Here is a 27,645-nt window from a genome sequence, read left to right as displayed (position 1 = left end):
ACTGTACATACACTGACACTGGAGAAGCTGCCAAACTCCATCTGCTCAGTGACATTTGTAAAGACAAATCAGACAAATCAATGGTGTTGCTCGAGACACACAGTTCAAAATTAGCCTTGGAGGTAATCAGAGGGAATTGTGCTTAGCAGTAATAGGGGGTGTATTTTTGACATTTGGCAGGATCATTTCACATGCCTAGCTAAGCCATAATTAATTACTTCTTTTGGCCAAATTAGACCATCACAGCAACTTTTCTGGAGTCCTTCACTACACTTAGGAGTTTTTCACAGATATGTCTGTCTGCACATGCAAAAGCACCGTTACATACTTAATAAATTTTAGCATAATTAATAAAAGATTAGGTAAAGAGGCAAATAAATTGCTATGGATTTTCCTTCTATTAATTTCAAAATTGATTAACCTTGAAGAAAAAAACTATGAACAACAGTCAGAATTACTCTGTATTTAAAATCTTAGCATTTGCAACACAGCAGGAAAATCCATAAAAAACAAATTTTAAGGATCAGCTTCTTCTTAATGTTTGTCACTTTTCATTCTTTCACTTTTGATGTTATTTTAAGTTGAAGGACAGAGTACACAAACAACAACCTCTCAAGCACATCAAAAGGTTTCCTCTTAATTCAAGGGAACACAATGCTTTTATATATCATGCCTTGCTTTTAACTATTTTGTGTTAAAAAAATGTTACTTCAGACACTGAACAGAAATATTAAGACTTCATAATTATTAGCTAGGTATGTTTAAAAAGGATCAATTAATTATGTTGCAGTTCTGGTGTCTGGAATGATGTTTTCTTAAATATTTTGCAAATAAATCTTAAAGTATGAATGATATTAAAATTATCCATTGATTGAGAGAGAACTGATACATGTCATGTAAAAGGCTGGGTGGTTGCATAGGACTGAGGCTAATTAAAAAGAATTACTACAATTGCTCAGATTCCACACACATCCATTGATCGATTTCAAACCCAAGAGGGTTTTCACCTTGATAGGTCTGCCTCTCCTTGGCAAAAGCAATAATGGCAAGTATGGTAGCAAATTAAATTGATAAATGCATGGAAGCAATTTTCAGATACATATAAAAAGTAAATTTGATATTGCCTTTTTAGGTGATTACAAATCTGATTGGCAAAGGCAATGTCAAAAGCATGTGACTTGCTGTATTGTGTGACTTGCTAACTAAAATTTGGCATTCAGCAATAATCAGTGTAAAACATTTGTGTTATGTGTACTAGAAAAAAAATCTTTATAATAATACTTCCCCCAAAACTAATTGTAAATGAAAAATCATAAACAAATTAATGAGTTTAGTGCTGGCTGTTCTGGACTCAATGTTATTTAGTTTGTGTATCGGTGATTAGAAACATACAATAAAATCAATTTTTACAAAGTTTCCATGTGATATGATTATTGACTCAAATGATAAATAATATATACAGAATTCTGAATCACTCAGTAATCTGAATTCATTTTTAAACATCATGCATTTTAATGCTGCCATATGCAAGATTGTGCATCTAGGAACACAGAAAGTAGGTCACACTCACAAACACAAATGTTTCTTGGAAAGCCTTTGTCTCTGAAAGCCTTTGGGGTCTGGTGAGTAACCAACTGAACATGAGCTCCCAGCAAAATACAGTGACTAAGACTAATGCAGCTCGTAACTATGTAAGTTGAAGACAAATAAAGACAGATTATAGATACCACATTTCACTGGTATGGTATTGACTCTATTACTAGAATCACATGTCCAATCCTTACATATACACCCCAAGATTGGAAAGTCTCTGAAAAAAAAAAGATTTACAGAATCTGCAATACAGCAACACTTCACAAAGAAATTTGGTTCATTTATAAAAGAACTTAATCATGGTCTGCAGGAAAACCTCCCTTATATCCCAGATTTAGCTTCAGATGCATCTTGACCTATCTTCAGGTGGATTTCAATATGAAAGGAAGTCTTCATGTACCCAAAAGGTGGAAAAAAGTTCAATGTCTAAAGATTTATAAATACTGCAGCCAAGACTAGAAATAAGGTACACACTCTTAATTTAAGACAACTATAGAAAAAAAAAATCCCTGAAGATGTGTTGCTTTTTACATTGTTTTCTCTCCTGATATAAAGAGAAGTGCCCATTTAAAAGTATGTTCTAATGCAATCAGAAGGAAAGTAAAGCATATACAAAATGCAAGATGAAGAATTATGGACTGTTTGAAACAAGAAATCAGATCAAATGACTGAAGAGACAAGAAGCAGCTGGGAACATGCCAGTAAGATATATTTTTATTGGAAAATTTATTTTTGCAAACTAGTTGAAGACACAGATTTGGAATGATTGAAGCCTTGGCTCTGCCCTATTCTGTGTGACCCTGAAGAAGATAAGAGTCCCTGGGAGGAAATAAGTATGTTCATACAACTAATAGCATAGCTTGCCTCTGACCCTTCTTTATGGGTGTCTCAAGTGCAACATTTTCCTAATTCATCTCATTTAGTCTTTTTCTTTAATGTTGTGGATGAAACCTTATTCGGGATCATCACCTGAGCACCATCTTTGAGTCTAAGGGGTGGATCCTCACATCTTGAAAATTAAAGTTTGTCTAAATCTGAATTCTTTGGCATAATATCTCTAATATCCAGTCCTTTATATTCATCCATGCAGCTAAACTCCTATCATTTTCAATTCTAAATACTGTGACTTCTTTTCTCTGCCCTTAATATAGTAGCAAATATTTATTTGCCAACAGCAGAGCAAAAGGTGCTTTCTGAGCCTTCTGTTTTAGTCATCTTGTCTCTCTTTGTATTTCTGAATTTACGTGCTTCTCCTCTGCACAGCATGAAGACACAGGACATTAAATTGTAGTTCAACACTAAAAAACTCAATCCTTCTTACAGACAACTGATGATGTCAGCAGTTACTCTTCATTTCCTAAATTTTAAAATAAGCATCTTTATGATTTCTGTTATGTTTCTAATGCCTGGGAAAAATCTCACTAAAACTCTGTCATCATTTTGCTTCAAACCCCACCACAGACCTCACTGGTCTTGTGTTTCTCAAACATGCAATATGAGACTTAGCACATTTTCAAAATTACCTATTTGCTTTCGTACATTTCCTCAAAAACCTTTGGATAGACATAGATTTCCTCTTGCTTTATACACAAATTAGGAGATTTTTGTAACAGTGAATCATCACTTCATCCTGCCTATACTGTGACTGATAACTGCACTACTAATATTCTTACTACCTATTACTGATTTCTCTTGTTCAAGAGGAAATGGTGATGCAGAAAATTCCTATTGAATTGCTCCCAGGAATAAGTATTATTATAAGGATTCCACCTACGAATGAAGAATATCAGCTTTAGGATATACAGAGTTGGATTTCTGGAATTTACTCACAGGCTTGACCCAGGATTATGCAAAATTCTATTTCTCAAAAGGAGCTGGAGAAGTGCATTAATTTCAGGGATCACATGAGGAAGGAATGATATAAGAAACTATAAGGAAAAAAGAGTTACTATATAGTCCTTAACAAAGGAATGGAGTTGTATTCAAACCTTGAAAGAATGTTCAAAGCCATAAGAAAGTATTTCTCATTCTCCCATTCACAGGCATGATAGCTTGTTCTCAAATGGCATAATTTCTGGCACAAATTAATTCTTTCAGTGTCTGCTTTGACTTCCATTGTTTTAATTGCAAAAAGAATGGTTTTGTGGAAACATCTATCAAAATCCCTTTATTTTCCATGGTCATTTCTGTTTTTCCTTTGAGCAGCAAAAAACTATAGACATAGGCTAATTTCAATGCTCAGAAAGAAGAATAAGGACTGGTCTACCAGAGTTCTACTTATTACAATTTCTTTGGTGAACTGTTGCTAGCAAGAAAACAATTAAGAAATCATAGGTGACCTGGCCATCTCCCAGCATTTTATTGTATAAAAGTGCAGTTAATACAGTTAAAATATACCTAATATTACAACTAAATTATTCTATGTCTTTTATATTTGTGCTCCCTTCCTTGTATATATCCTGAATTAGTGAACTAAACATGCACTGTAAGTGGGACATGTAAAAATCTCTTTAATCTCTGGCCATGAATTCATTAACAAAACAAATAGACCACTGATATTCAAAAAGCCCATATAGTTAAAACATAATTGTACTACTGCATTAAATAAGTACTTCTAAAAAAATTACCTGCAGACTTCATTGAAGACCATGGCAAGCAATGAGTTTTCAAGGCTAACATTTTAAATGAACATTTTAATTTAAATTTCGTTTTCCATTTGGGAAGTGCAATTGAAAATACATTTATATGTTCAGTTATTGTACTGTTCAAATCTCAGACTGGTCGATGTTGAAAGGTCATCTGGTCCAACTCCCCTGCCCAAGCAGTTGATCAGGACCAGGTCCAGACACCTTTGAAGTATCTTCAAGGATGGAGACATCACAACTTCTCTGGGCACTCTGCATCAGTGCTTGACCAGGCTTAGAGAAGAAAAAGTATTTCTTGATGTTCACAGGGAACCTCCTCAGTTTTAATTTCTGTCCATTGCCTCTAGTCCTGTCACGGGAAACCTCTGAAAAGAGCCAGCGTCTCCTTTGATTTTATATACATTAAGGAGATAATGTACATAAATTATATATACAGCCCTCAGCCGCCTCTTCTACAGCCCAAACAGTCTCAGCTGTCTTTGCCTTCCCTAATAGGAAAGATCATCCAGTTTCTTCAGTATTATCACGGCCCTTACTGGACGCTCTCCTTATGTCCTTTTCTCTCATGTGGTGAGGAAAAGGAAAGGATGACTCTGGATCTGCTTGCAGCACTTTACCCTATGCAGACAAGAATATCTTTCACTTTTTTTTTCCTGTCAGGGCATTTTGTTGGCTCATATTCAACTCTATCAGGACCCCAAGGACCTTTGCTATCAAGCTGCTTTCCTCAGCATTTTTTTCTGTGTATGGAGCTGTTTCTCCCCAGGTATAGGAGTTTCTACTTCCCCTTGTTTAACTTCATGAGGTTCCTGAGAGCCCATTTTTCCAATCTGTTGAAGTCTCTCTGGAGCACAATTCACTGATTGTCAGCCACTCCTCCCTCTTTTGTGTCATCAGCAAACTTGACCTGCTCCATCAGCCAGGTCATCAAAGAAGATGTTAAGAATTAAGGAAGTATGCCTTAAAATGTGTTTCTGGATGAGACTGCTTGGCCTGCAGTTCCCTGGGTTGTTCTTCTTCCCCTTTCTGAAGATAGGAATCACATTTGCTTTTCTCCAGCTGGCATTTCTCCCAGTGAGTGATCAAAGATTACCAGGACTGGCCTCACAATGATATCTACCAGCTCTCTCAGCACTTGTGGGTGCATCCTGTCAGGACCCATGGACTCATGTCCAGTTTACTTTTATGTTCACTGACCTAATCCTCTTCTGACAGGGCTGCATCTTTCTTGCTTCAACCTTCCTCCTGCTCTTTGGAAATGGCATTCCTGAAGGCTGGTCATGATAATAAGGTCTGGGGCAAAGAAAACATTCTGTTTAATCAAGTCTCCTGTCTCATTAGGCAACGGTCCCAAATTTCCTTAGTCTTATGTTTGTCTCCAATGTACTTATAGAAGCCTTTCTTGTTCTTGAAATCTCTGGGCTCATTCAATTCCATTGAGCTTTAGCTTGATCCCTGGATTCTCAATGTTTCTGTATTCTTCCCACTTACTGGTCCTTGCTTCCACCCTCTAAGTGTCTGAGTATTGCTAGGATCTCCTTGTTGATCCACAGAGTTCTGGCATTTTTGCTTTCCTTTCTGTTCTTTGGGATGGACTGCTTTTGAGCTTGGCAAAGGTGAGCCTTAAATATTAAATGACTTTCTTGAGTCTCTCATCCCTCCAAGACCTTACCTCATAGCATTCTTCCAAACAGATCTTTGAAGAGGCAGTTTCTCTGCTGAAGTCCTGGATTTTGAACTCAGTTTTCCTCTCCTCCCTCAGGATTTTGAACTTCACCATCTCATGGTCTCTGCCACCAAGACTGCCCTTGACCTTCACATCCCAACAAGCCCCTCCATGTTGGTATGAAGTCCAGCAGATCACTTGTTCTGGTTGACTCCTCTATCTCTCAGAGGAGGAAGTTACCAACAACACACCCCAGGTGCCTGGCTTGGTTATGCCTTGCTGTCTTGTCCCTCCAGGCAATGTTGGGGGTGGTTGAAGCCCCTCACAACGACCAAGGCCTGAGAGCTTGAGGCTGTTTCCATCTGTTTGTACAGGGGCTCATTGACTTGCTTTTCCTAGTGAGGCGGCAGGCACCCACTATAACATCACCTTTACCTGTACTCTCCTAACCCTTATGTGCTCATCTCTCTTCTCATCCATCCCACTGAGCTCCACACACATCATCTGCCCTCTCACATAATGGACAACTTCCTCTCCTCACCCCATCCTTCATAAAAGACACAGATTCTTCCACTGCAACACTTGAGCCATGGGAGCCATCCCACCACGTCTCCATGATCCTGACAGGACCATGGCCCTGCAGCTGCAGACAGATCCCTGACTCATTGTCTCTACTCCCCATAGTGCCTCCATTAGTATTTTGGAGAGGCACCCCTGCATTCTGAGTTCCTGAACAGGGTTTGGGGGATTATGTTGTACCCAGAGTTACTATCATCTTTGATATAACATAGTTAAAGCTAAAGAAAATTGACAATAAACAGCACATTAGGGTGATTTCATACAATAAACTAAATCCGTGAGCTAGAATACAGTGGTTTAGATGAAAATAGTAAATATTGTTAACATTAACAATATCTATTTTATTTTTTTGCCTGAAATTAGAACATGATGTTGGCAGTTCCCTGTAGAGTAAGAAGCAATTATTTAAGATGAAGTTATCTTAATTTGGAATCGATTTAACCCAACTCATCAACCAGAACTGAACCGGCACAATGCCCGGTGGCTCTCGCCTCGCAATGCCAGCATGTGGCGCTGTCTCCTGTGAAAAAACAGCCCCTGGTTTGCAAAAAAACCTCATTTGTACATTGTCAGACTCTTCTGAAGCACAGGCAGGAAAATAATGCGGATATTTTTAGCAGAAAAATAATACTCTGCACTCGCAAGAATTTTTTAGCACTAATTCTACTACTTCTAATACAAAAAGAATATTTAATGTAATTTATTTACAAAAAAGAGGGAGCAAAACATGAATGTATCCATATGTCTATGTATCAGGTTAAAGACCATAATTATATTTACAGGTTGGTTGAAATATACATAATTTATTTCAAATTTTCTTTATTCTGCAGCCAAATTATTAACGTCCTTAAAATTAGCATATTGCATAAACTTGCATATCTACTCTTTTTGCTCTAACAGATACTTAGTCCGTAGTGGGTTTTAATTACCTAGTAAATTCTTTAGCTACCAAGCCTGTTTCATAATCTCCACATAGGGGAACAGGACCTGTGTAACTACAGTCTTACTGGAAGTGAACAGCCAGTCTTTTGTGTGCTAACCAAGTCAGCCCTTACTGAGAAGGAATTTAGTGACTACACTGATGATCTCTGTAACCATGAACTTTCAAACAAAAGCAACTGAGTAAACTGTGTATTCACTAACTTTTTAATCATTAAGGGCTCTATGCCCTTTGCTACCAGACTTTATAAACCAAAAGAAACACGATTCATACCCTTACTTCAAGCTGGAGCTTATAATGCATGACATAAAAGGCATTAGTACTAACATGGAGGGGATATATCAATTGAGTTTTCTGACCTTTCTAAATTTGTATCTGATTTACAGAAAGTTACAAATTTTTTCAGGCAGCTCTTATTATCTGTGGTAAAAGTTCAATGCATTCAATGTGCCTGTAAACACTATGAATCAGCAAAACAATTTTCTTTTCATGACTCAAGGTAAAAAGTTGCAAAAGTTTTAGTCAAGGCTTAAGAAACACTATTTAAAAGATTGTCAGCTGGAAACTGGGAAGTCCTGAACTTAACACTGAGGCCTGAATGGGTCACCACTATTTGTCATAACATTGCTAAGACTGCGGATTTATTTCTGTGTTCTTCTGTCATGTGTGTTTTTACTTTGTAAATATAGAGATGCTGGATCAGGCAAAGTAACCGGTTCTCTGGTGAGATATCAGTCAAAATTATGAAAAGCATTTGTGAAACCTTTATGATCTCTGCTCACAACAAGGGGAAAGGTAACCATTCCAGCTGCAAAAAATGAGGAAGGCTTCAGCAGGTGCAGGTCTTCCCTGATTAGCCAGGGCATTTCCAAAACAGTAAGCAGAGTATGGTAAACAGTGCAAACAGCAGGACAACTTCTGTGGCAGGATGTGGCAGGTGACCTCGCCTTTTGTCCGCTGCACTCCTTCAAACATCCAAGGGCACAAGCTGTCATCTCCATTTGGTAACACTGGCAGGACTGACTCTGGCTTTCTGGCTTTTCTCAAGTGGAGATTTCTGACAGTTGACAAGAGAGACTGTAAGTTGCAATGTAACATCTAAACTAAAATGTGCCTTGCTTTTTGTTATATTTGTATGTTTGCAATACTTGTGATAAGAACTCTTTTCATAATCTGTGCCTTAAGTTTGTGGCAAGATGGTAAAACTATAGCTAGAATCTAACGGCAGAATTTAACAAGTGATTTCCTAGTTGGGATGTAGCACACTTTTTATACTTTGAATTTCTGATATATAAATGCATGAAAGGTGCATGCATATAGTCTGGTGAGAATAATAACATTGGGGAATATGTTTTTATTTCACACTTGTATATATAAAAACATTCATAGAAGAATTACAGCTATGTAAAATTAGTACCAGAATGGTTGAAGATCTTGATGACTTTTATGAGATTTTAGTTGACTTTCCTAGTGAACACTTAACTTATACTAGAGCTCGTACTAGTAAAGATGACTTCTGAAGTATTTTTAATACAGGGTTTGATAACCACACGAAACTTCTACTTATAGTAGTAACTGATCTAGCATTAACTCCTGAAAACGGCCTAGAAGTTACTTATTTCAGCTCATAAACCGTGGGATTTTCAAGTTTGGGAGGTTCAATCCCCAGGCTCCGGTGAGAAATGATCCATTTGCTGTTTCCAGCAGCGCATACTTGCGACGGGAGGAGTCCATGCAGCGTGCCCAGGGAATGTGGTAGGTAACCTCTGTGCTACATCCTGCGGCACACGCTCCGGCCGGGAGCGGACGGCAAGAGGGAAAGGATGCGAGGCTGGTATTTACCGTATGGGGCCATTTTACTGCTCAAGGTGCTGTTTTAGTCTTTGCAGCTATTTCACAGAGATATTTGGACTAATGACTTGTAGATTCTCATTTTCAAGTAACTCTTTAGAGGAGCCTGTATGTTTCACCTTGGGACAAGCGCTCACCGCAGTGTTACTCTGCAAGAAACACCGAGTTTCAAAAAGTGATTTCCCTGCGTTCTTGCGTCCCCGTACTTTTTTAAAAATTGATTTTTATAAGAGGAAATAAAAGAGAATTAAGCAGGGTGTTAAGACTGGCTACCAGCGGCCCTGGCGCCAAACCCTCCCGTGTGCAGGGCCAGGGTGTGCGCTCCGCGGCCGCGCCGTGCCCCGCAGGTGGCGGCGTGCGGGAAGGCTCCGGTGAGGGGACGGCTCCGGTGAGGGGACGGCTCCGGTGCGTGCGGGGAAGGCTCCGGTGAGTGCGGGGCAGATTCCGGCGGTGCGAGGCAGATTCCGGCGGTGCGGGGCAGGCTCCGGCGATGCGGGGAACGCTCCGGCCGCCCCCGCCGCCCCGGCCTGCCCGCGGGCACGGGGCCCGCCCGCCGGCGCTCGGCGCAGCCAATGGCGCGGCCGCTGCCAGCATCGGCCCGCCCGCTGCCGGCGGGGGAGGGCTGTGGGCCGGGGCGGGCGGGAGAGAGGGAGGACGGGGGTGAGGGGAGTTGAATGATTGAACTTTCTTGTGTAGTTTCTGCTGCGCGGAGGTGTCCGTCCCCGGCGCAGCCCGGCACCAGCCCGCCGAGCGGGAGCGAGCTCACCCCGGCGCCTGCAGCCGCCCGGCCGCCCTGTGCCCTCCTCTCCCGCGGAGCGATGGTGCGGAGGGCACCCGGCGTGTCCCTCGCCCTGCTCCTCTGGGTGACGGCCGCCTGCGGCAGCCCCGACGGGCCGGGGGCCGCCGCCGCCGCCCGAAGGCAGGACGAGGCTTTCGCCGCCGCCAGATGCACCTCCAGGTGCCTGAGCCTCCAGATCACCCGCATCTCCGCCTTCTTCAAGCATTTCCAGGTAGGGGCATGGCATCGCGCCGGGAGCCCCCCTGCCTGCCGGGGAGCTGGTGTCCTCCGGGGCGCGGGCGGAAAGGACGGCCGGGGCCGGGGCGCCTCTTGGCGAACTTGGGGGCCCGCATTCCCAGGGGATGGCCGGCACCTGGAGGCGCCGGACAGGTGGGCACGGCAGCGCCGAGCCCCGTCGGTGCCTGTGGGTGCGGGTCGGGCTCCCCGCCCGGCGGGTCGTGCGGCTCCTGGCACACCCTGCCCTGGCTCCCCGCAGGTGCCCGGCGCTCCGGGCCGCTGCTCCGGGGGTGTCGGAGGCGGCGGGGCGGGCGGACACGGCGCTCCGGGCCGGGCGGAGCGGCGGCGATCCCGCGGGGCTCCGCCTGCCGCTGCGCCAGGCCGCCCGCAGGTGGGTGGTTCGCTTCCCCAGCCCGCTGGGAAAGTTTGAGGTTGTTTTGTAAGAGCCGTGATCGTGAACGTGTAATACTTGGTTCTGAGCTCCTGGAAGGTGAGGGTGGGGGTAACGTTTTCTCTTTTCTTTTTCTGGGACAGAGAGACACATCTCTGGCTAACGGGAGTGGACAATTAGGGATAAAGTGGGGAGAAATGGAATTGAAGACCTGCGAGGCTTAAAATGAAAGCTGGAAGCAGTGCGGCGCTAGTGCAAGAGCCGCGGGTGTCTGCCCGTCCTTTCCCCTCTTGTAGTTACACACTCGCCTTTCCCTTTACCTTTCCTCACCTGTTCTTCACTGCGCAAATATCAAACCTAGCCGAATTCATCCAAAAGACGGAAACCCTTCCGAGCTGCTAGCCGTTCTCTCCCGCAGAGCCGCAGCCCCTTTGGGGAAGGGCTGGCGAGCTCGGTGTGGCGGGAGCCACTCGTCCCTCCGGGTGGCACGGATCGGGAACGCGCCGCTCGCTCACCCCGGGCTCGCCGCTCGGAGAGAAGCCGGGAACGCCCGGCCAAGTGCTTTGGGTGGAGTTGCGTTCGGAGCAAAGGTGTTGGCACCAAAAGCAGGTCTCAGAGGTGTTTAAGGATAAACCGATATCAAAAGAAATAAAAAATTAAGAAAGAGTGTTAAAGGAGAGCTGAGTGCGTGCGGTGTAAGGGCAGTAGGATGTTGTTTGGGTGCCTGCAGCCGGTTTGGGTTGAAGAGACCCAGGACGGGTGCAGAAGGGGCTGCCCTGGCCGGGGGCGGCGGAGCGCTCGCTGTCAGCGTGGTCCTGCATCCCGGGATAGCCTGCAAGGGGGATACCCATTAACAGAGCTCGTTATCCCGGAGAGCGGTCAGTGTTTTTTATTGCATTGTCAAGCGGTTGTAACTTACTTGTTTTACAGTTTCAGTGGCTAAAGAGGCAGTTTAGATCAAGCCAATTCATAGTGAAAGGCTTCCCCCCCCACCTTTTTTGTGTGTTTTCTTGGCAAGATTTCTTTTTCAACGTAAAACTGCTGACAGAATGCACACTGCCAAACAATCGTGATTACATTTTAATTAGATAGAGTGAAATAAGTAGGGAATTACTCAGTTAAGACTTGATAACTGGCTGTTTTTTTTGTAATCGGTTGAAAATTTCAGAGTTTTAACCCCAACCTGCTAAAACACGTGGTAATTTATCTTAATTACTAGGGATTAAACTCCTGTTAGACATGAAACGACTGTAATGTTTGGAAGATGAAGTGCTCGTTTATAAAGTTAAGCTCTCCATTGTCTTATAATGGGGAAAAGGAGGAGAGTTTTAAAGTACATCAAGCATCCAGTGTTCTCACAGGAGACTGATAAAACACAGTGGACTGCAGAATGTGCAGGTTTGGGCCAGATTATTCCATGTGGGCTAAATGGTATGATGTTCCTTCCATTCCTTTCTCTTCTCCCTCCTTCTAGCCATTCCCCTCCCCTTTTCATCTCAACTGGTAGCAATTTCTGGAGTTCTTTTCATTTCACATGCCCACTTATCTTGTAATCTGATTCAACCTTTGAAGCAAACTAAACACTAGGTCTTCCCAATCAGAGCAGGAAGGAACTCTAGTGTCTCCCAGTTAGGCAAGAATTCAAAGACTGACCCACTCATTTCTCAGCCCTGCTTTAGATACAGCCTCAGTGGTGGGGATTAGGGAGACAGCAGCTGGACGCTTTGCGAGAGATGATGTCCCCAAAACTATTCATAGAGACTTAATTTCACATAGCTTATGGTACTAAAATCACCTTACTGACAACTTTTTAAAGAGAATGAGGTAGCATGAATAGGAAGTCTGGGTTAATTCTGTACCTTCTGGCTCTTGCTTGAATGGCAACTAATATTTTTCCAACTTCCAAGTGTTCACAAGGGACTTTAATTCATTTCCTCCCTTCACAGACAATTTTCACCCATTTTTTTACTGTCCTTATTTTTAAAAGTTTCAAGAAAGATATTCTTTCTAAAAGACCTATTTGTTAATTTACACTTGGGAAACATTTCTTAGCCTATTTTAAATATACATTGTCAGTAGGAGATTATTTTAACTGAAGCATAGGTCAAATAATATTTTTTTTCCATGTAGACTATTGATTCAGGCTAGAAGAAGAATCAGTCACCTGAATCAAAAATCTTTGGTCTTCAGAATGTTTGTTGAAGGGGCATGGATGCCTGCTTATTCCTGTAAAATTGCCATGACCAGGGGAGTTTTCCAGTTCTGGTGGTTTTGGGAAGTTCCATGTAGAGGTTGTACCAAAGGATAAGTGAGATCATTATGAGAGTTATGCACCACATGGGTCTTACACCCAATGAAATGTGTGTGTTTTATATCTATGGCCTATCTCCAGGCCATGAACTTTCACAGAGAGCATGCTAGGACAAAGTTCTTTCATCCTAAGCAATCAAACAAAAAGATACAAGCAGGTGGGGTCATAGTGGATTCTTCTTTTTATATAAAATCTTATTAATTGCATACTCATCCACAAAAGACACAATAGAGAATGATGTTTAATGTCTAAATGAAAGGACTCCAACATATCTCTTCTATCTTATTGGAATGTGTTCAACAGTGGGCTTTAGCTTGCTCTGAAATTTTGCAGATGAGAAAAAGCATTTTAATCCCAACTGTGTAACTTAGGCCCCTGGGCAGCACTGAATGAAGCATTCATTGACCTGTGACCAGAAAAGGTAAGGGCAAAGAGAACTCATCTCTCTAGCCTTATGTCCAGAGTACTTATTTTAAGCCATTTTGAGTGTTGACACTAGGGTTTTACTATGACTGTTGCAAACATGTATAAGGGAGTAATTGGAGCATTCACTGGAACCTCTCTATGCTCTTGTGTCACTGCCTTGATAAAGCAGATTTCCTAGTGCTGTGCTTCTTTTTCTGACAAAGTTTTCCCTAAAACACCTGAACAGGAGAGGATGGCAAGAGTGTTGTTCCAGTAAGCAAGAGCATGACCATCAAATGACCTGCTTAGGAGGAGAAGGTATAGATTGAACCTTACAGTGATATATCATAGTGTTGTGTTATCTAGAAGAGCATGCCTAGGTGTTAGTATGGTGTCCTTATGAAATAGGAAGGGCAATTCCTCATCTAGTTTGGAGTGAGAGGAAGGACTAAGTTGTCAGGGTCCGTAAGAAACACCGAGACTGTGAATCTGGTGTTGGAAAAGGCATACTATTTTAGAAGTTGTACAGTGACGTCATTGGATATATTCTTTCCCTCAGCATTTTCTTATTTAGGCCATTTCTGTCTCAGTGTTTTAGTTGATCTCCAGGAGAAAGGTACAAATTTTAATTTGATGTATTCAAAGTTTGTTTGTAATTTAGTACAGTAGGTAAAGCCCTCATGAAGATGAGATCAGTTACTTCAAAAGTTTTTGTTTTCTTGAAAAGGATATGGATATAAACAGGGACCTCATACAGCTGGACAAGAAACCTGAATGCTCAGATTAGTTTTGGTAGGGGTTTTCTGCATAACCTGCCTGCTTTAGTGGAGTGAACTAAATTCCTTGCATTTCTGTCTGTGGGTGTAGCCTTTCCCATTTGTGATATTAGTTGTGGATGAACTCCTTTCAATTTGGGGGAACAGGCATGGCAGTGACCTTTAGTTTTTTTTTCAAGTCTACTGAAATATCAGTTTGAATTTTAATCTCTTTTGCCAGCCATCTGAGCCATGTTTTAAATCTGGCATGATTAAAATTTTCTTTGTGAATAAGAGCTTGAAAATCACTGTAACTACTTAGGCTAAAAAATGTTATGGAGAGCAAACTGTTTACTTTGACCTGTGAACTTGTTGATCTTTGTCTTAGCTGGTATCTGTTATAGACCTCTCAAGCTCAAGTGTCTTCCTGTGTAAGATGTGCAACTTGATAATTTACTTAAGACAGAGGAGTGGTCAGTCTTGTTTACTGGGTCAAAAGCTGAGAGGGTGGTAGAACATGCCCTGAGAGTTTAGGGTAGTAGCCAGTAAAACTGCCTGTGTTTGTGGTGTGGAGTCACTGGAGAGGTTACAGCCATGTGCTCACAGAGTAACAGCAGCTGGGGCTGAACAGCACCTCCTGGCAACGTGTTCTAGTGTTTAGCCACCCTCACAGTAATAAAAAAGGTGTTTTCTCATGTCCAGGTGACGTTTCCCATGTTTCAGATTTGGCCATGCCTCTTTCCTGTTACTGAGCTTCACTGAGAAGAGTCTGACTTCATTTTCTTTACTCTCTCCCATCAGGTACTTACAAAAACTATGAGAAACCATCTAGGCTTTTCTATTTCAGGCTAAACATTTCCAGTTCTTTTAGCCTCTTCTCATGTGAGAGTACTGTCCCTTTTCTGGGCTCCCTCCACTAAGTCCATCTCTTTCCATGTAATGGGGAGCCCAATCCTGGACCTGTCACTCCGGGTGTGGAGGAGTGACTGGAACAGGGAATAGGATTGACTACATTTTAAAGATGTAATGCCTGCTAAATAACTGTTACACACTTCTAAATTAATTTTCATGATTTAGATTTTCTTGCATGAGTTCACATATGACCATTTATGATTGTCAGTGCATTAAAACCAAAATATTAATGCTAAATCAAATTTTTTCTATCCTTTTAGATATTGGTACATCTCACTATAGTTTTCAGTATTTTGAGTGGGTAATCTTCAGTAGTAAATTGAATCTTAGCAAATCCATTTCTTTATTCATCTGAGGAGTGTCCAGGTACATAGAGATGTAAATGTGTTGTGTGATATGGAATTGAGATTGCTGCTTGAACTCGCTCATGAGAGATTTAAACTCTTTAAAATGGGCACTGGTTAGAAACATACAGGCAACACTGTGGATGACCTTGGTCACTTAGGGGTTCTGTGTTCATGTTGACTTATTTGCAAAGTGGATGAATTGTAGCTGAAAATTTTGATACAACGTAGACATCCCTCAAGTGGTAAGCCAGTTTTGTGATATATGGAAGGAAATTAGAGAGAAATTTCCTCCTGTAAATGTGATTTAGTGTAAATCTAATAGCAATATACTATGATTTAGTACTTAGGAATTAGTACTAAGCTAGATGAGCCAAGGCTAACTCAAAATTGTTTTTGAAAGTATGGAAAAATATTGTTTTAAGCTAATAGAGCCATATGTTGCATAATGTTTAGTAGCTATAAAAGGGAAGAGTAAATCCTTAAATGTTTGTTATATGGAATGACTGATAACTATATGGTGGTAGGAGGTTGTTTTTAGTGTTGTAGAAGGACTGTTGCGTTTCAGGACAACTGAAGTTTTTGAAGAAAAACAGGCAATTCTTTAAGTAATAAAAGGTTCTCAGATTTTATATCTGCAAGCAAATAATGTGCAAGTGATTACCTCTAGATAAGCAATACCAGATTTCACCTACAAGTCAGGAAGCTAGTTGTCTAAATGCCAGCACATCTGCCTTCAAATTGCCTGTAACTCTAAAGTGCCTGCACCTGCAATAATCTGCAATGGGTCCCAGCTGGGAAAGTGGTGGCCAGGCTCAAAGTCTAGGGGATGTGTGTCTCTGTGCTCTGCTGTAGAGAAGCTGGAAGTCATGAAGAAACCATTTATTCTGTCTCGAATAATTTTGAAATGATAAATTGTTTTTCAGTAAATCTTTTGAAAAGATGTATGGTACTTTTGCAATGAAATATGGTGGATATGTAGCGTGTTATTCCCAGAGTGTTTCAGTTCCAATGGACAGGCTGCCCAGGCAGTGAGTTTACTTACTTCTCTTGGGACATGTTTGCAACCTTTTCTAAATGTGAAGATGTGTGCCATCTGCTTTTGTTGCCATTTTAGTACTCATCTCCTTTCCAAAAATAGCCCCTGTATTAAATAATTCTGACTTTCATATGTCTCGTAAAGCACACTGCTGTAAATTTATTTCCAGAGACAAATTGTAGCATTTGTCATTGCTTTGTTTTTCTCAAAACTCATTAAAAGTCCCAATGAGTCTCCTGTTTTTAATGTTTCTATAGTGTATAATTTGGGTAATTATTCTGGCATTTGGTGTGCTCTTATTATCAAGATCTGCAGTTGTGAACAAAAGGTGCACAGATCTAACAGACTCTTAGGTAAAACCTGTGAAAATGAAAGGTTTGTTTAGAAAAACAACAGTTGCATCTAATGAAAACAGCTGCATTGTTCACCATATTGTGTAATTGAGCCGTTGTTAGTCTTTGCTGTTGTAACCTGGTCTGGTATGAACCTCCCTGATTTCAGTGGGAGTTGTATTAAATTTCTCATAACCAGACCCAAATCTCTTTGGCCTCAGTGAATGCTTGCACAGTTGGTATGAGTGCAGGGGTTTCCACCCCCTGGTCATTGTTTAGATATTTAGGATTTTAGATGACTCAGACTTGCTCATTGCTTTCCTAAATTAAAATACTTGTCTGTGTCTCAAATGTAAGTTTAAATGCAAATCAAGTGAACTGTATGAAAATGTATGTGAATGGTGAACAATTGTACTGAACAGCAGGAGTTGCCAAGATATTTTTCTCACATTTACTTGAATATTCTTACATATTTGAGGAAAAATATTTCTCTATACTTGTGTTTGTAAAATTAAAATTGCTGTTAATTTGGTAAATGTGCTGGATACCAGGTGCAATAAACCCAACAGGAATTACCAATAAGTTTTAAAGCAGACATTTTATGTATAGAAAATATTTGCACAGAATAGTTTGAATGTCACAGTGATGTTGGTGAGGGGGAGGAGATGCTGCTTTTGAAAAGCTTTAGAAAACTTCTGAAAGAAAACCCTGTCAGTTCTAAAATGTAAATCTTTTTCCACTGGAAGATATAGCCACTTAATACAGAGCAAGAGGTTGTTCAGATGGGTAGTGTTCATATTAAAACTATTACTAAAGCATTATTTCTTGTCTGAATATGGGGTGTCTTGGTGATTAACTAGTGCTTTGAACTTAATTTAAATGTATTTGATTTAGTAAGTGTTGTATAAGAAAAAAACAAAACCAAAACATTGCACTTCTGAGACAGCTTGAAAAGCAGACTGATTTTCCAGATGCTCATCATTTGTCATTTTGTAATGGGCAACTTAAGATTGAGTGCTGAGTTTGCGTTTATTGATAGAGATTGTTATTCACAAGCTGACCTGCATCTCCACTGGCCATTCTATGTGAATTTTTGCTCTCTCTGACTAGCTGGATTGGAGTGTATAGCCAACTTTTGTGAACAGAAAAAGAAAGTGCTGTAATTTAGCATCCATGTTTTTAAAGGTGGAAAATAGGAATAATGACTGAGTATCAGGAGCATCCTACAGAAGACAGACACATCTGTATTGATATTTAGTAACTGGTGCTTGGCAAATGTAAACCTTGCATTAAAAAAGCAGTTGCCTAGGAGTTTACACCAAGAATCTTCATTTTTTGATCTTTCCCACAGCTGAGCCTTATGAGGTTTTATACTTCAAAAACCTTTGAAGTCCATGAAAAGCCTTCTGTTGATTTCAGCTGGATCAGGTCCATGTATGAACACTAGGTCCATGTAGTCAACAATGTAGAGTGCTGTGAACTTGGTGTCCCAACTCCAGTTGTATCCGTTTTTCAGTCTGTTAATGACCAAGAGGTCACAGGACACGGAGATGGAGAACTGGGGGTGTTGAAAGGTAAGTGGACCCTTTAAACTTGAAAGTAGAGTACTATTCCTTTCATCTCTGATTAAAAAGAATCACACAGTTATTCTATCCACTGAAAAGGATATCAGATATTTCCAGATTTGGGGAACAACCCCAGTTGAAAGTTTTAATTGAATTTCTGTTGTCTACTGTGAATAACACTTTTAACCAATGTATCTCTCTAGACTGTCAAAGAGACATGACATCAAAGTTATGTATGTGCGTACATAAATATGTACAAATGTAATTATATTCCTTTAAAGAAGAGACTTGTCTCAAGCTTGCAAAGGACGTGACTTCTCTGGTACGCAGCTGAGATTGCTGAGGAACACGTGTCTTCAGAACTTGTTGGAGAAGCAAGAAAAGGGACAGAGTCTCAGAATGGAGAAAGGTGGATGTGGGTGAACTCTAGCAGGCTAACAATCTTGGTAGGAGAAATTATGTGGGAGTAGAGGGCACTGTAGAATTTCCTGTGACACAATTAATTGAAATTCAGGAATTACGGAACAGAGAACAGATGCTATGAGTCTGTAGGGTGGGTTGTTTGTAACTATTTCTTGTGAATGTTTTTTAATTTCTTTTCTTTCTCAGCTGCTTGAAATTTTGCTTGGTTTAAAGATTTAATTTTTATTGTTTGTAGCATAGTAAAAATGCTTTGCAAACCCTTTTGTCTTCATTGAAGAGGTCAGTTACAGGAAAAGCCTCTATGAAAATTCACAACAGAGTTCTAGCTAGTCTAGTCTTTGATGTCAGAACTTAGACCAACTGCTGCCACTGTAATTCCTCCAGTGGTCACAGTTGAAACTGCAAACCTGGCCAAGGTAGTGAAGCCTGTTTTTTCTGCCTGTGAGGGCTGCAATCTAGCTGTCATGGATCCTGCAATAAGATAATATAAAGGAATTTGCTTCAGAGCGAATGTCTTCCATCCAGACAGTCAGAAATTGAGGCTGATAGTGAAGACTGGATGAGAATAATGTACTCATTTAGTCTAGTGCAAATGTAGTTCAACTTTCCTTGTCATTCTTATGAGAATTTAGCAACATATTTCTGTTTTTCTTTTTTTTAATGGATTACTCTTTAGGGAAGTTATCTTCACAGTAATTTATATATATATATAAAAAAAAAGAAAAGTAATATCAGTTCATGTGCATAAATGTGATTTCTCAGCTAGTGATTTAGACCGTGAGCATAGGGCAATACATCATTTGTATTTAACAGATCATGCTTTTTAACTGCTAATGACTGGAACATTCTAGTCAGACCTCAGGGCATTTTTGGACCTAGACGCTGCAAATTCATGTTTTGACCTCAGTGCTATAAGTACTTTGGGTTTCCTTTGAATTTAGCACATGGCTGAACAGATAGGTGAAGCAGGAAATAGCGAGGAAGGGGTGATAACAATGTATTATTGTGATGATGATGTCCTAATAGAGTAACTGTCTGCCTTTCTCTTACCTCAAATTTGTATCCCTATATAGAAACTATTTCAACAGTGGGGTTTTTTTTCTTTGTTTCTTTTTGGATTAGGTGATGGTTGTAGTTCCTTTGACAACAATAAAATCATGTTAATGTATAACTACAACTAGACAATAATGAATCACACCGTTATCTGCCCCCATTTTAATTAGTTACAAAGACTGTATAATATGTTGACATTTAATTTGTATCTAACAATTTTGGGAAGGGAACTGGAACTAAAAGAGCTTGAGGCTTTCTTCTGTTTTCTTTCTATGCAACTGTGAACTGAGATCAAGAATTAGCCAAACATTGGTCAGTCTGGATATGCAGTAGGAGGAAGAAACATTTGGGATTAGACAAACTGACACAAAGAGGTAAAAATAATCCAATTAATGAAGAGTGTGTCACTTCATATATTATTTAGTAGCAGGCTATGGGATGTGTTTGTCAAAATAAATAAGGAAAGAAGATGTAGATTTTTACAGCCAGGAGCTTATTGCTGGATTTTTCCTTTGAGTTAAAAAGCTGAATGCACAGTGTGAAAGATAGTAGGCTTTTGGTTTCATGGGTTTTTATTGCCCAGTAGATCCTCACTGACCAAGTGGAGTAGAAATGCACATGTGCAGCGTATTAGTTCTTCTTGTAAAATAATTGGTTTATTCATAGATTCACACCTGTGTGTTTGAGCACTGGACATCATTGAAACCTGAATTTTCAGTGGCAATTAATGTGGAACAGCAAACAATTATTTAAAGTCTTCTTCCTGTTTTCAAAACTGTCCTTATGGGAAAGAGCTGCAGTGTGAACTAAACTTGAATGTTAAACCTAACCCCAACTGTTTTCCAAATAGTAGAAAAGTGAACATTTACAGTTTGCTAAAGGATATGCTGGTTGCCTTTGTTTTGGAATAGCAAGTATGACTCAGTTGTTTTTAAAGACTGAAGAGCTTTACAAATTAATGTAGGGTAGGGTCATGTTGTTTTCTTTAACTGGAGATCTTTCAGATTTCTGATGGATAGTCATTGATTCTTCCACTTATATAATTAATAGCTTAAGACAGGAGCTTTCTGAAGCTTTTGTTTCTGCCCTGACTCTGATATCCCTACACTTGATAGTAATGTATCCTGTGGTTTCAATGGAAATAAGCTGAGGCCAGTGAAAATATACTAGAAATACCTGCTTGGAGTTAAAAACAAGAAAGTTCTCAGTATGCTGTTTAAAGACTATTAACTTGAATTTGTTAAATACCATCTTATTGTATCATGACATCTTTCTTTTCGATTCACAGTGGTAGTAAATACCACAATGCCATGAGGACAAAGTAAAATCGAATTGCCAGTTATATGCTAGATGTAAAGCATCTTTAAATATTTTTAGAAGAGATTCTTTCAGATGACAAGGGAAAGTAGAAGCAATTTAATGTAACCAGAGCTAAATACCACTAAAGGCAGTAGACAAATATATTTTTAAAGGTGAAATACTGCTCAGTTTCTGATTGTTACTCCCATGTATCCAGGTGCCCTCAGGAATTGCCCCTGTGAGTTTCATCAACAGGCATGGCTTGTTCTCTTAATAATAGGAGCAGATGTCAAATTTTTATTCCTCTAAGATGCTTAGTCATACCTAGTAGATCCATCTGGTATAGATTGAGCCTCAGTTAACTTGTTCTCACCCATGAACTTCCCACTGAGAAAGTAAATTGTGCAGAGCTCCTCAGTCCAATGAAAAAGAAACTGGAATATTATCAATCTCCTTGTAGTACCAGAACTCCTTCACTGTCTTTCTTTCCCAATTGCTTTACACAGGTGAGAAGGCTAGTAAAATGGAAGGAAACTTTATAACTGGGACAGAATTCCTGAGCAAACCACCAGTATCAGACACATTCCAAAAAGGGAACAACTGAAATATTTGTCAGTTCTGCAAAAAAAGGTGATTTAAGAAAGAGAAACAAAATCTTAATATAAAATGCCTGCTGATAGTACAAGTTATTGACAACTGGTATTAACTGCAGTTGTCCACATTTAATGAGCTTAAGGATATATGTTACAACGGTTTTCTTTTGTGGCTGTGGATTTGGATTAAAGATATCAGAACTGGTAAGGTCTATGCAGTGGAATTCTGTGAAATTCCATATCCAATTATTTACATTAACTGGAGGCTTTAGAATGCTGTGGCTAGGGTAGAGACTTAGGCCGTGCTTTGACATCTCTCATGTTACAAGCCTTTCAATAACTTCAATGCAAATTAACCTGATTTAATTTTTAACTCTTCATTTGGTGCCAGAAAGGTTTGAAACATGATGGATCTGTCAGCTTGTTCTGCATAACAGCTACATCTCTGGTAACCATATGTGTTAATGACAAATGCTTCAGTTCTGCCTTGAAGAGAGATTTATTTTCCTTTTATGGTATGTCTTCATTAGTTAGTTATAAGATTGTATTCTAAAAACCTGGCACATGAAGTGCTTTTATGTTTGTGGGGAATTTTATGGGAATGTGATGAAGCAACATAAATCTTCCCCTGAAGTTTGTCACTAAAGAAAGATCAAGTTAATAGCCCTGTACCTTTAATTGTATGAGTAGTTTTAGCATATTGTTATTAATATAATTTAATGTTGATTTCTTCTCTCTCTCTTCTTCCTTTCACAGTCTTAGGTTGCTTGCAAGGTGGCCTAGAACACTGGACTGCAGCAATTTCCCTATGGAATATAAATTTCTTATAGCATATAGTTCTTAAACTGGGAAAAACCCTTAAGAAAACTGGAAGAATATATTTCAACTTGCATTAAAAGGCTTTTTCTCTCAGGAATATACTGTCAGCATTGTAGGGCCATAGGGTCTCAGCTAGGATCAGGTTAGCAGATATGTCACATTTCAAGTGGAAAGGGAATGACTCACCCAGCCTTCAATGCGCTCCTTCCTTGATGCCTGTTTTTCATCCATTGTCAATACAATGTCATCAACTTCTGCTGTTGTGGCAGCTATTGCCATTCCTTAAAATGGGATAGGAATAAGAATGTGGTCTGCACACAAACCCTGCCAACAGGGTTTACAGGTGTGGGAGCTGGGGAAAGACAGCAGCGCTGACTGGTCTGGAGGAGGGCAGTGTGACTTCCTCTGCTTGTGTGACACTGTTAGAAGGACATTCAGCAAGTGATGTGATGTGTGGTACCTGAGCAGATGCTACTGCCACCTACTAGTCTTTATGACAGGCTTAATTTGGCAACCCTGTGTTTGACCTTCTGCAGAAGTGAGAGCTGGGTTGGGAAGGGACAGACCAAGGGCCAAAAATGTAGTAGCAATGGAGAGAAGAGTGTTAACCTGTCTGGTAAAATTTTTGTTGAGTTGTACTTTAGAGATGAAACAACAAATTTTGGGCTTATTAAACTGCACTCATTACATCTTTTCTGTCTCTCTGCAATATTTACAATGAAGGCAGATGTATGGAAAGATTACAATTAAAATATATTAGGGAAATAAGATTTCTTTCTGAAAAGCTGCTTTAGCTGTCATGGTTAAAGACTTTTTTTTGGTGTTTGTGTGATTTCTAACAATATTGCGTTGGTTTTGGTTTAAATTGCAGATAGGCTATTCTGTCTAAGTCCAAGGGTCATTTTTATTTGAAAAAAATCTTTAGCTCCTGAATGACCACAACCCTTTTGCAAATGCTTGTAGGAAATCCCAGGTCTGGTGAGGTGCACTTCATTCACTGAGACAGGTCTTCTGTGGAAAATGGAAAAAAAACTCCCCAAAGACTGTTTAAACAACTGTGAGACCTCCAAGGACTGTGTTAATTTTTACACTTTTTACTTTTAAGAGCTTTGCTATGCACTTTAATAATTCCTCCAAAACATGATTTTTGTATAAAAAAAGTTACAAATATAGGTCTCTGGAGCTACCAGTGAGTATTATGGTCAAATTTTAAACTACATATTTAATCTGTAGGATTGTTATTTGTGCTAAGTTTTTCTGCTGAGATTATACTTTGCTACTTGCTTTAAAAATACTAGGAGATACTGAAACACAATATTCATATTGGCAATTATGTTTATTGAGCTTATTGCCTTCAATAAGAAAAATTTTATAGTAATACATCAAGACAATAGGAATAAGGAGATACTTGACTCAAATTTTTTTGTGCTGAGAAAGGTGCTGCATGGAATTCATATTTTCATTTGTTTTCCATATGTATCCATCAGCTTGTGGGGATATGGCTGCTACTGTGGCTTGAAATATTTAGTATCTTGTAAACTAGTAACACATGCCAAAGAGAAAGGAAATGCATTCCTGAAATTTATCACGTGAATTTCATGCAATTATATTGGAAATAAATAGTATGTTGAGCCCAAGAATGTAAGTATATAATTTGATGGTACCTGACTGAGTCATAGTAACATGGCTGCTGAAGAGCGCTAAGTTTGAAGGAAAAGTGTGTATCCATACTCTTGCCAAAGTTACAAGTATAGTACATAATGATGTCCCTCTCATAGATGCCAGAACAGAATAGGAGAAAATACAGTGAAACATCACATGACCAGTATGTAGTACAGTGTAAACTACATTTACATTTACAAATTGTAAAACAATACATTTAGCAGTTTTTGTAATCAGAAATTACTCCATGACGATGCAGCATGCAGGGCTATCCGTTGTTTGTGTACTTTATGGTTAGTCTATTTATAATGGGCATTTTAGTTGATATGAAAATGCATGGTTGTTATTCTTTCTGCGTGTGTGGTTAGTTTCTTAAAGATGCGAGACAACAGAACCCTAAGCATTTTGCAAGTCCAGTTGCCTTGACTGGCCCTGAAACAGCGTGGCTTTTGAGGAAAATTTAGTCTGATGGAAAGCACTGAATTGCTACTCTTGTGTATTTGACAAATACTAGAAATGTCTGAGGTGCATCTACACATTAGTGTTTTAATGTGGATCAGAGTTTGCTTTGGGAGTGAGTCTCAAGTATTGTGATCACCTTTTCTTTCACATCATGGACCACTCTGAGAGTTCATGCAATGGACTTCTTCTGGACTAACATAACTGGGAGAGATAATTCCCTGGGATTTAGTGTACTTTAGCAACTAATGGGCGTTGTGTCCATGGACCAGGCTAGAACTAGTTGAAGGGGAAAGTTGAAATATGTGTAAATGCATAGATCAAGCCCATCAAAACCAGGTGTTTTGTTCAATAGATGTGTTTCTGTGATTCACATGACTTCCCAGGGAGTCTGTAGCTCTGTTGGTAGGCAGTGGAGGCAAATGCAGCCTGTGATAAACATACCACATCACATGCTGTTGGGAATCACCCAGCTAACCAGTGATCTTATAATTATACAGAATAGTAATATGGACTATAGCTTTCAGTTATAAAATTAAATCAGCATTCAAAGCAACCTTTCAGTTATAAAACAAATCAGCATTCAAAGCAGCATGCAAACTGAAACATTGAATCCTACAGTATATTGTGGACTAGCTGTATTTTTTTTAAATACAAAGTAGGTTGAGTATGTCTACATTTATATTTTACATAAGTAAGCATTCCGGTTTTAGAATGCATTTTGTTCTTTTTGGTGTTAATTTCCCAAGGCTACACTTCTGTCACATCCTTGAGCCAGCATATTTTTTTATTATTTCATTATTTCGAATGTATAGCAAATCTAGTTTGCCACAACAGAAGACGTGCATTAGCATTTTGAAGGAGTGGGGATTTTGAACTAGAGCTTACAAAGAAGTACTTGACAAGCTATCTTTTGCTTCCCATATTAATGCTATTTGTCTAGTTTCTGTTCACTTCAACTGGGTTACTTAATTCCAAAAAATATGTTTGAAATTTGGCCCAAATGTACTTTGAGATTCAATATATAACTTCAAGTTAGCGTCAGTGTATTGAATTCCTCCTGTTGCATGGAGAAGTGAAGTTTATTTCATCTGGATTCTTTTACAGATTCGTAAAAACTTCTGCTAAACAAAATAAGACCTCATTTGAGATCAGTCTTAGAAGTGGTAAGAGTGCAGTCTGTGAAACCACAAGAAGGCAGTCATAACTCACAAGTGTGTGGGGACACAAGGATTCCTGTGGCTCATTTATTTTTACAGCTTGTGTTTATCTAGTAGTTTTTCTGTGTATTTGAGAATACAGTGCTCCAAAAAGAGGAAAGGTGTCCCATTCGAGATGCAAATTTAATCCAAGCAATACGTATTATGTTTTCAAAACTACTGATCTTTTACTGTTTCACTGGTAATGGCCTTTGGGTTTTGATGATTGTCTTTCTAGAGACCTACTAATGATGACAGCCAGAGAACAAATAGCTTTGTGTTTCATAATTTAGGTAATTGTTGCTGATTTTACTTAATTTTTTAATTACTCTGGTCTATTTTTTTTTTTCTGATTTTGGTGTATATGAAGTTGTGGCTTTTATTGTTTTGGTAACATCAATAAAGACTGACTTTGCATGAACTGTTTAGGAAATATCAATGCAAAGTTTAGGTCAATATAGTTCTACTTGTGGCCAGTCATCTACAGGAGGACCTACCATATCATTGATAGGAGCTAGCACATTACAGATGATGGCAATGTCAGCATAAATCCAAAATAAAACTTGACTAAGACTTTGTAAAAGTTATTTGTGATACCCGTTTTCTGGTGTTAAATCCAGATATTTAAAGTTAGATGGCTATGTGAGTCACACTGTGACCCATGATAATTGAATTTTGGTTTATATTTGTAAACTGCAGTTATATGAGAGAATGAATTTTTAGGCTGATCAGTTTTGTAAGTATTTCTTACATTCAGTCATCTCTTTAACTTAATTACTTTGGGTTAACCAGTAACCAGCATTGACTTTTCTATGGTTTAAACATCTGTGGTATAAAAATGGCTTTCTCTAAGGGGGGTTGTACACTTGATTTGGTTGTGAGGAATTGCAGTAGTTAGTTACAGTAAAGAATAACTTCAGGTGTTTGTTCCAAAGTGTGTTCTTGCCCTCAGCTTCTTTTTTCGGGATACTGTTGTTTGGTGTGTTTTTTTTATTTTTATTTTTATTTTTATTTATTTATTTTTTAAATTTAATTTTTAAAATTTTGTTTTAAGAGTTGTAATAAGATGGCAGAGGAAATATATATATACATAGCTAAGCTTAATGCTGGATTTCTATATGTATTTATATAACAGTCATAAAGTTATTTGATAGTAGTATATTAAACAGTGTGACTAATATATACCAAATGCTGTTTGATTTCCTGCCTTTTCTCACATTAGAGTTTTATGCAGTATTGTTTTGTTCTGGTAGTTTTACATGGTTTTATATGCTTTTTGTTTTCTCTTGTTTGGGTGATCTTTATTTGGTTTTGGTGTTGAAATTTTGTTTTGTGCTTTTGCTGACTAGAATAAAGTCTAAGGACATTTACTTATACATCAGGAATAAATGAAGATGTTATTATAGACCTTAAAGCAGAGTCTTGTGCTGTCAGCATGGGCTGACTCCCAGGGCATGGGAAGCCAGGGGCTGGGAGTGACCTCATTGACAGTGGCCTCTCCAAGGGGAGCAGCCCCAAAGGGGCTGGCATGGGGTGGGCAGAGCTGGGTGCTGGTAGCACGGTCATCAACAGCCTCAGGCATGGCAAAAGATGAGCCAGGCTGTGGGAATGCCAGGGGCACCTGTGGTATGAGTGGATTCATGGAGTGCTGGAAGAACTGGCTGAAGGTCAGGACTTGAAGGGTTTTAGTGAACAGGGCACATCTGGCTGGTGCTCCTTGGGTTCTAGAGCCAGCTCTGTTCTATACATTATCGGTGCTCTGGAGGCAGCAGGTTAATGCACCATTAGTGCAAGT

At 39.6% G+C, this 27,645-nt stretch overlaps 1 protein-coding gene across 1 annotated transcript in view; it reads left to right on the top strand.

Moving 5' to 3' along the window:
• The first annotated feature begins 10,077 nt into the window (after positions 1-10,077).
• The window catches only part of ANOS1 (anosmin 1), a 134,035-nt gene continuing 116,467 nt past the window's right edge, over positions 10,078-27,645 (top strand). The window contains exon 1 of the mRNA XM_033052325.1: positions 10,078-10,284. Coding sequence (XP_032908216.1) covers positions 10,093-10,284 — 192 coding nt within the window. The 5' untranslated portion in view covers positions 10,078-10,092. The remainder of the gene's footprint in view (positions 10,285-27,645) is intronic.

The sequence above is a fragment of the Catharus ustulatus genome, chromosome 2, assembly GCF_009819885.2.
Source record: "Catharus ustulatus isolate bCatUst1 chromosome 2, bCatUst1.pri.v2, whole genome shotgun sequence".
Taxonomy (NCBI): Eukaryota; Metazoa; Chordata; class Aves; order Passeriformes; family Turdidae; genus Catharus; species Catharus ustulatus.
This window is presented reverse-complemented; position numbering and strand designations above follow the sequence as displayed.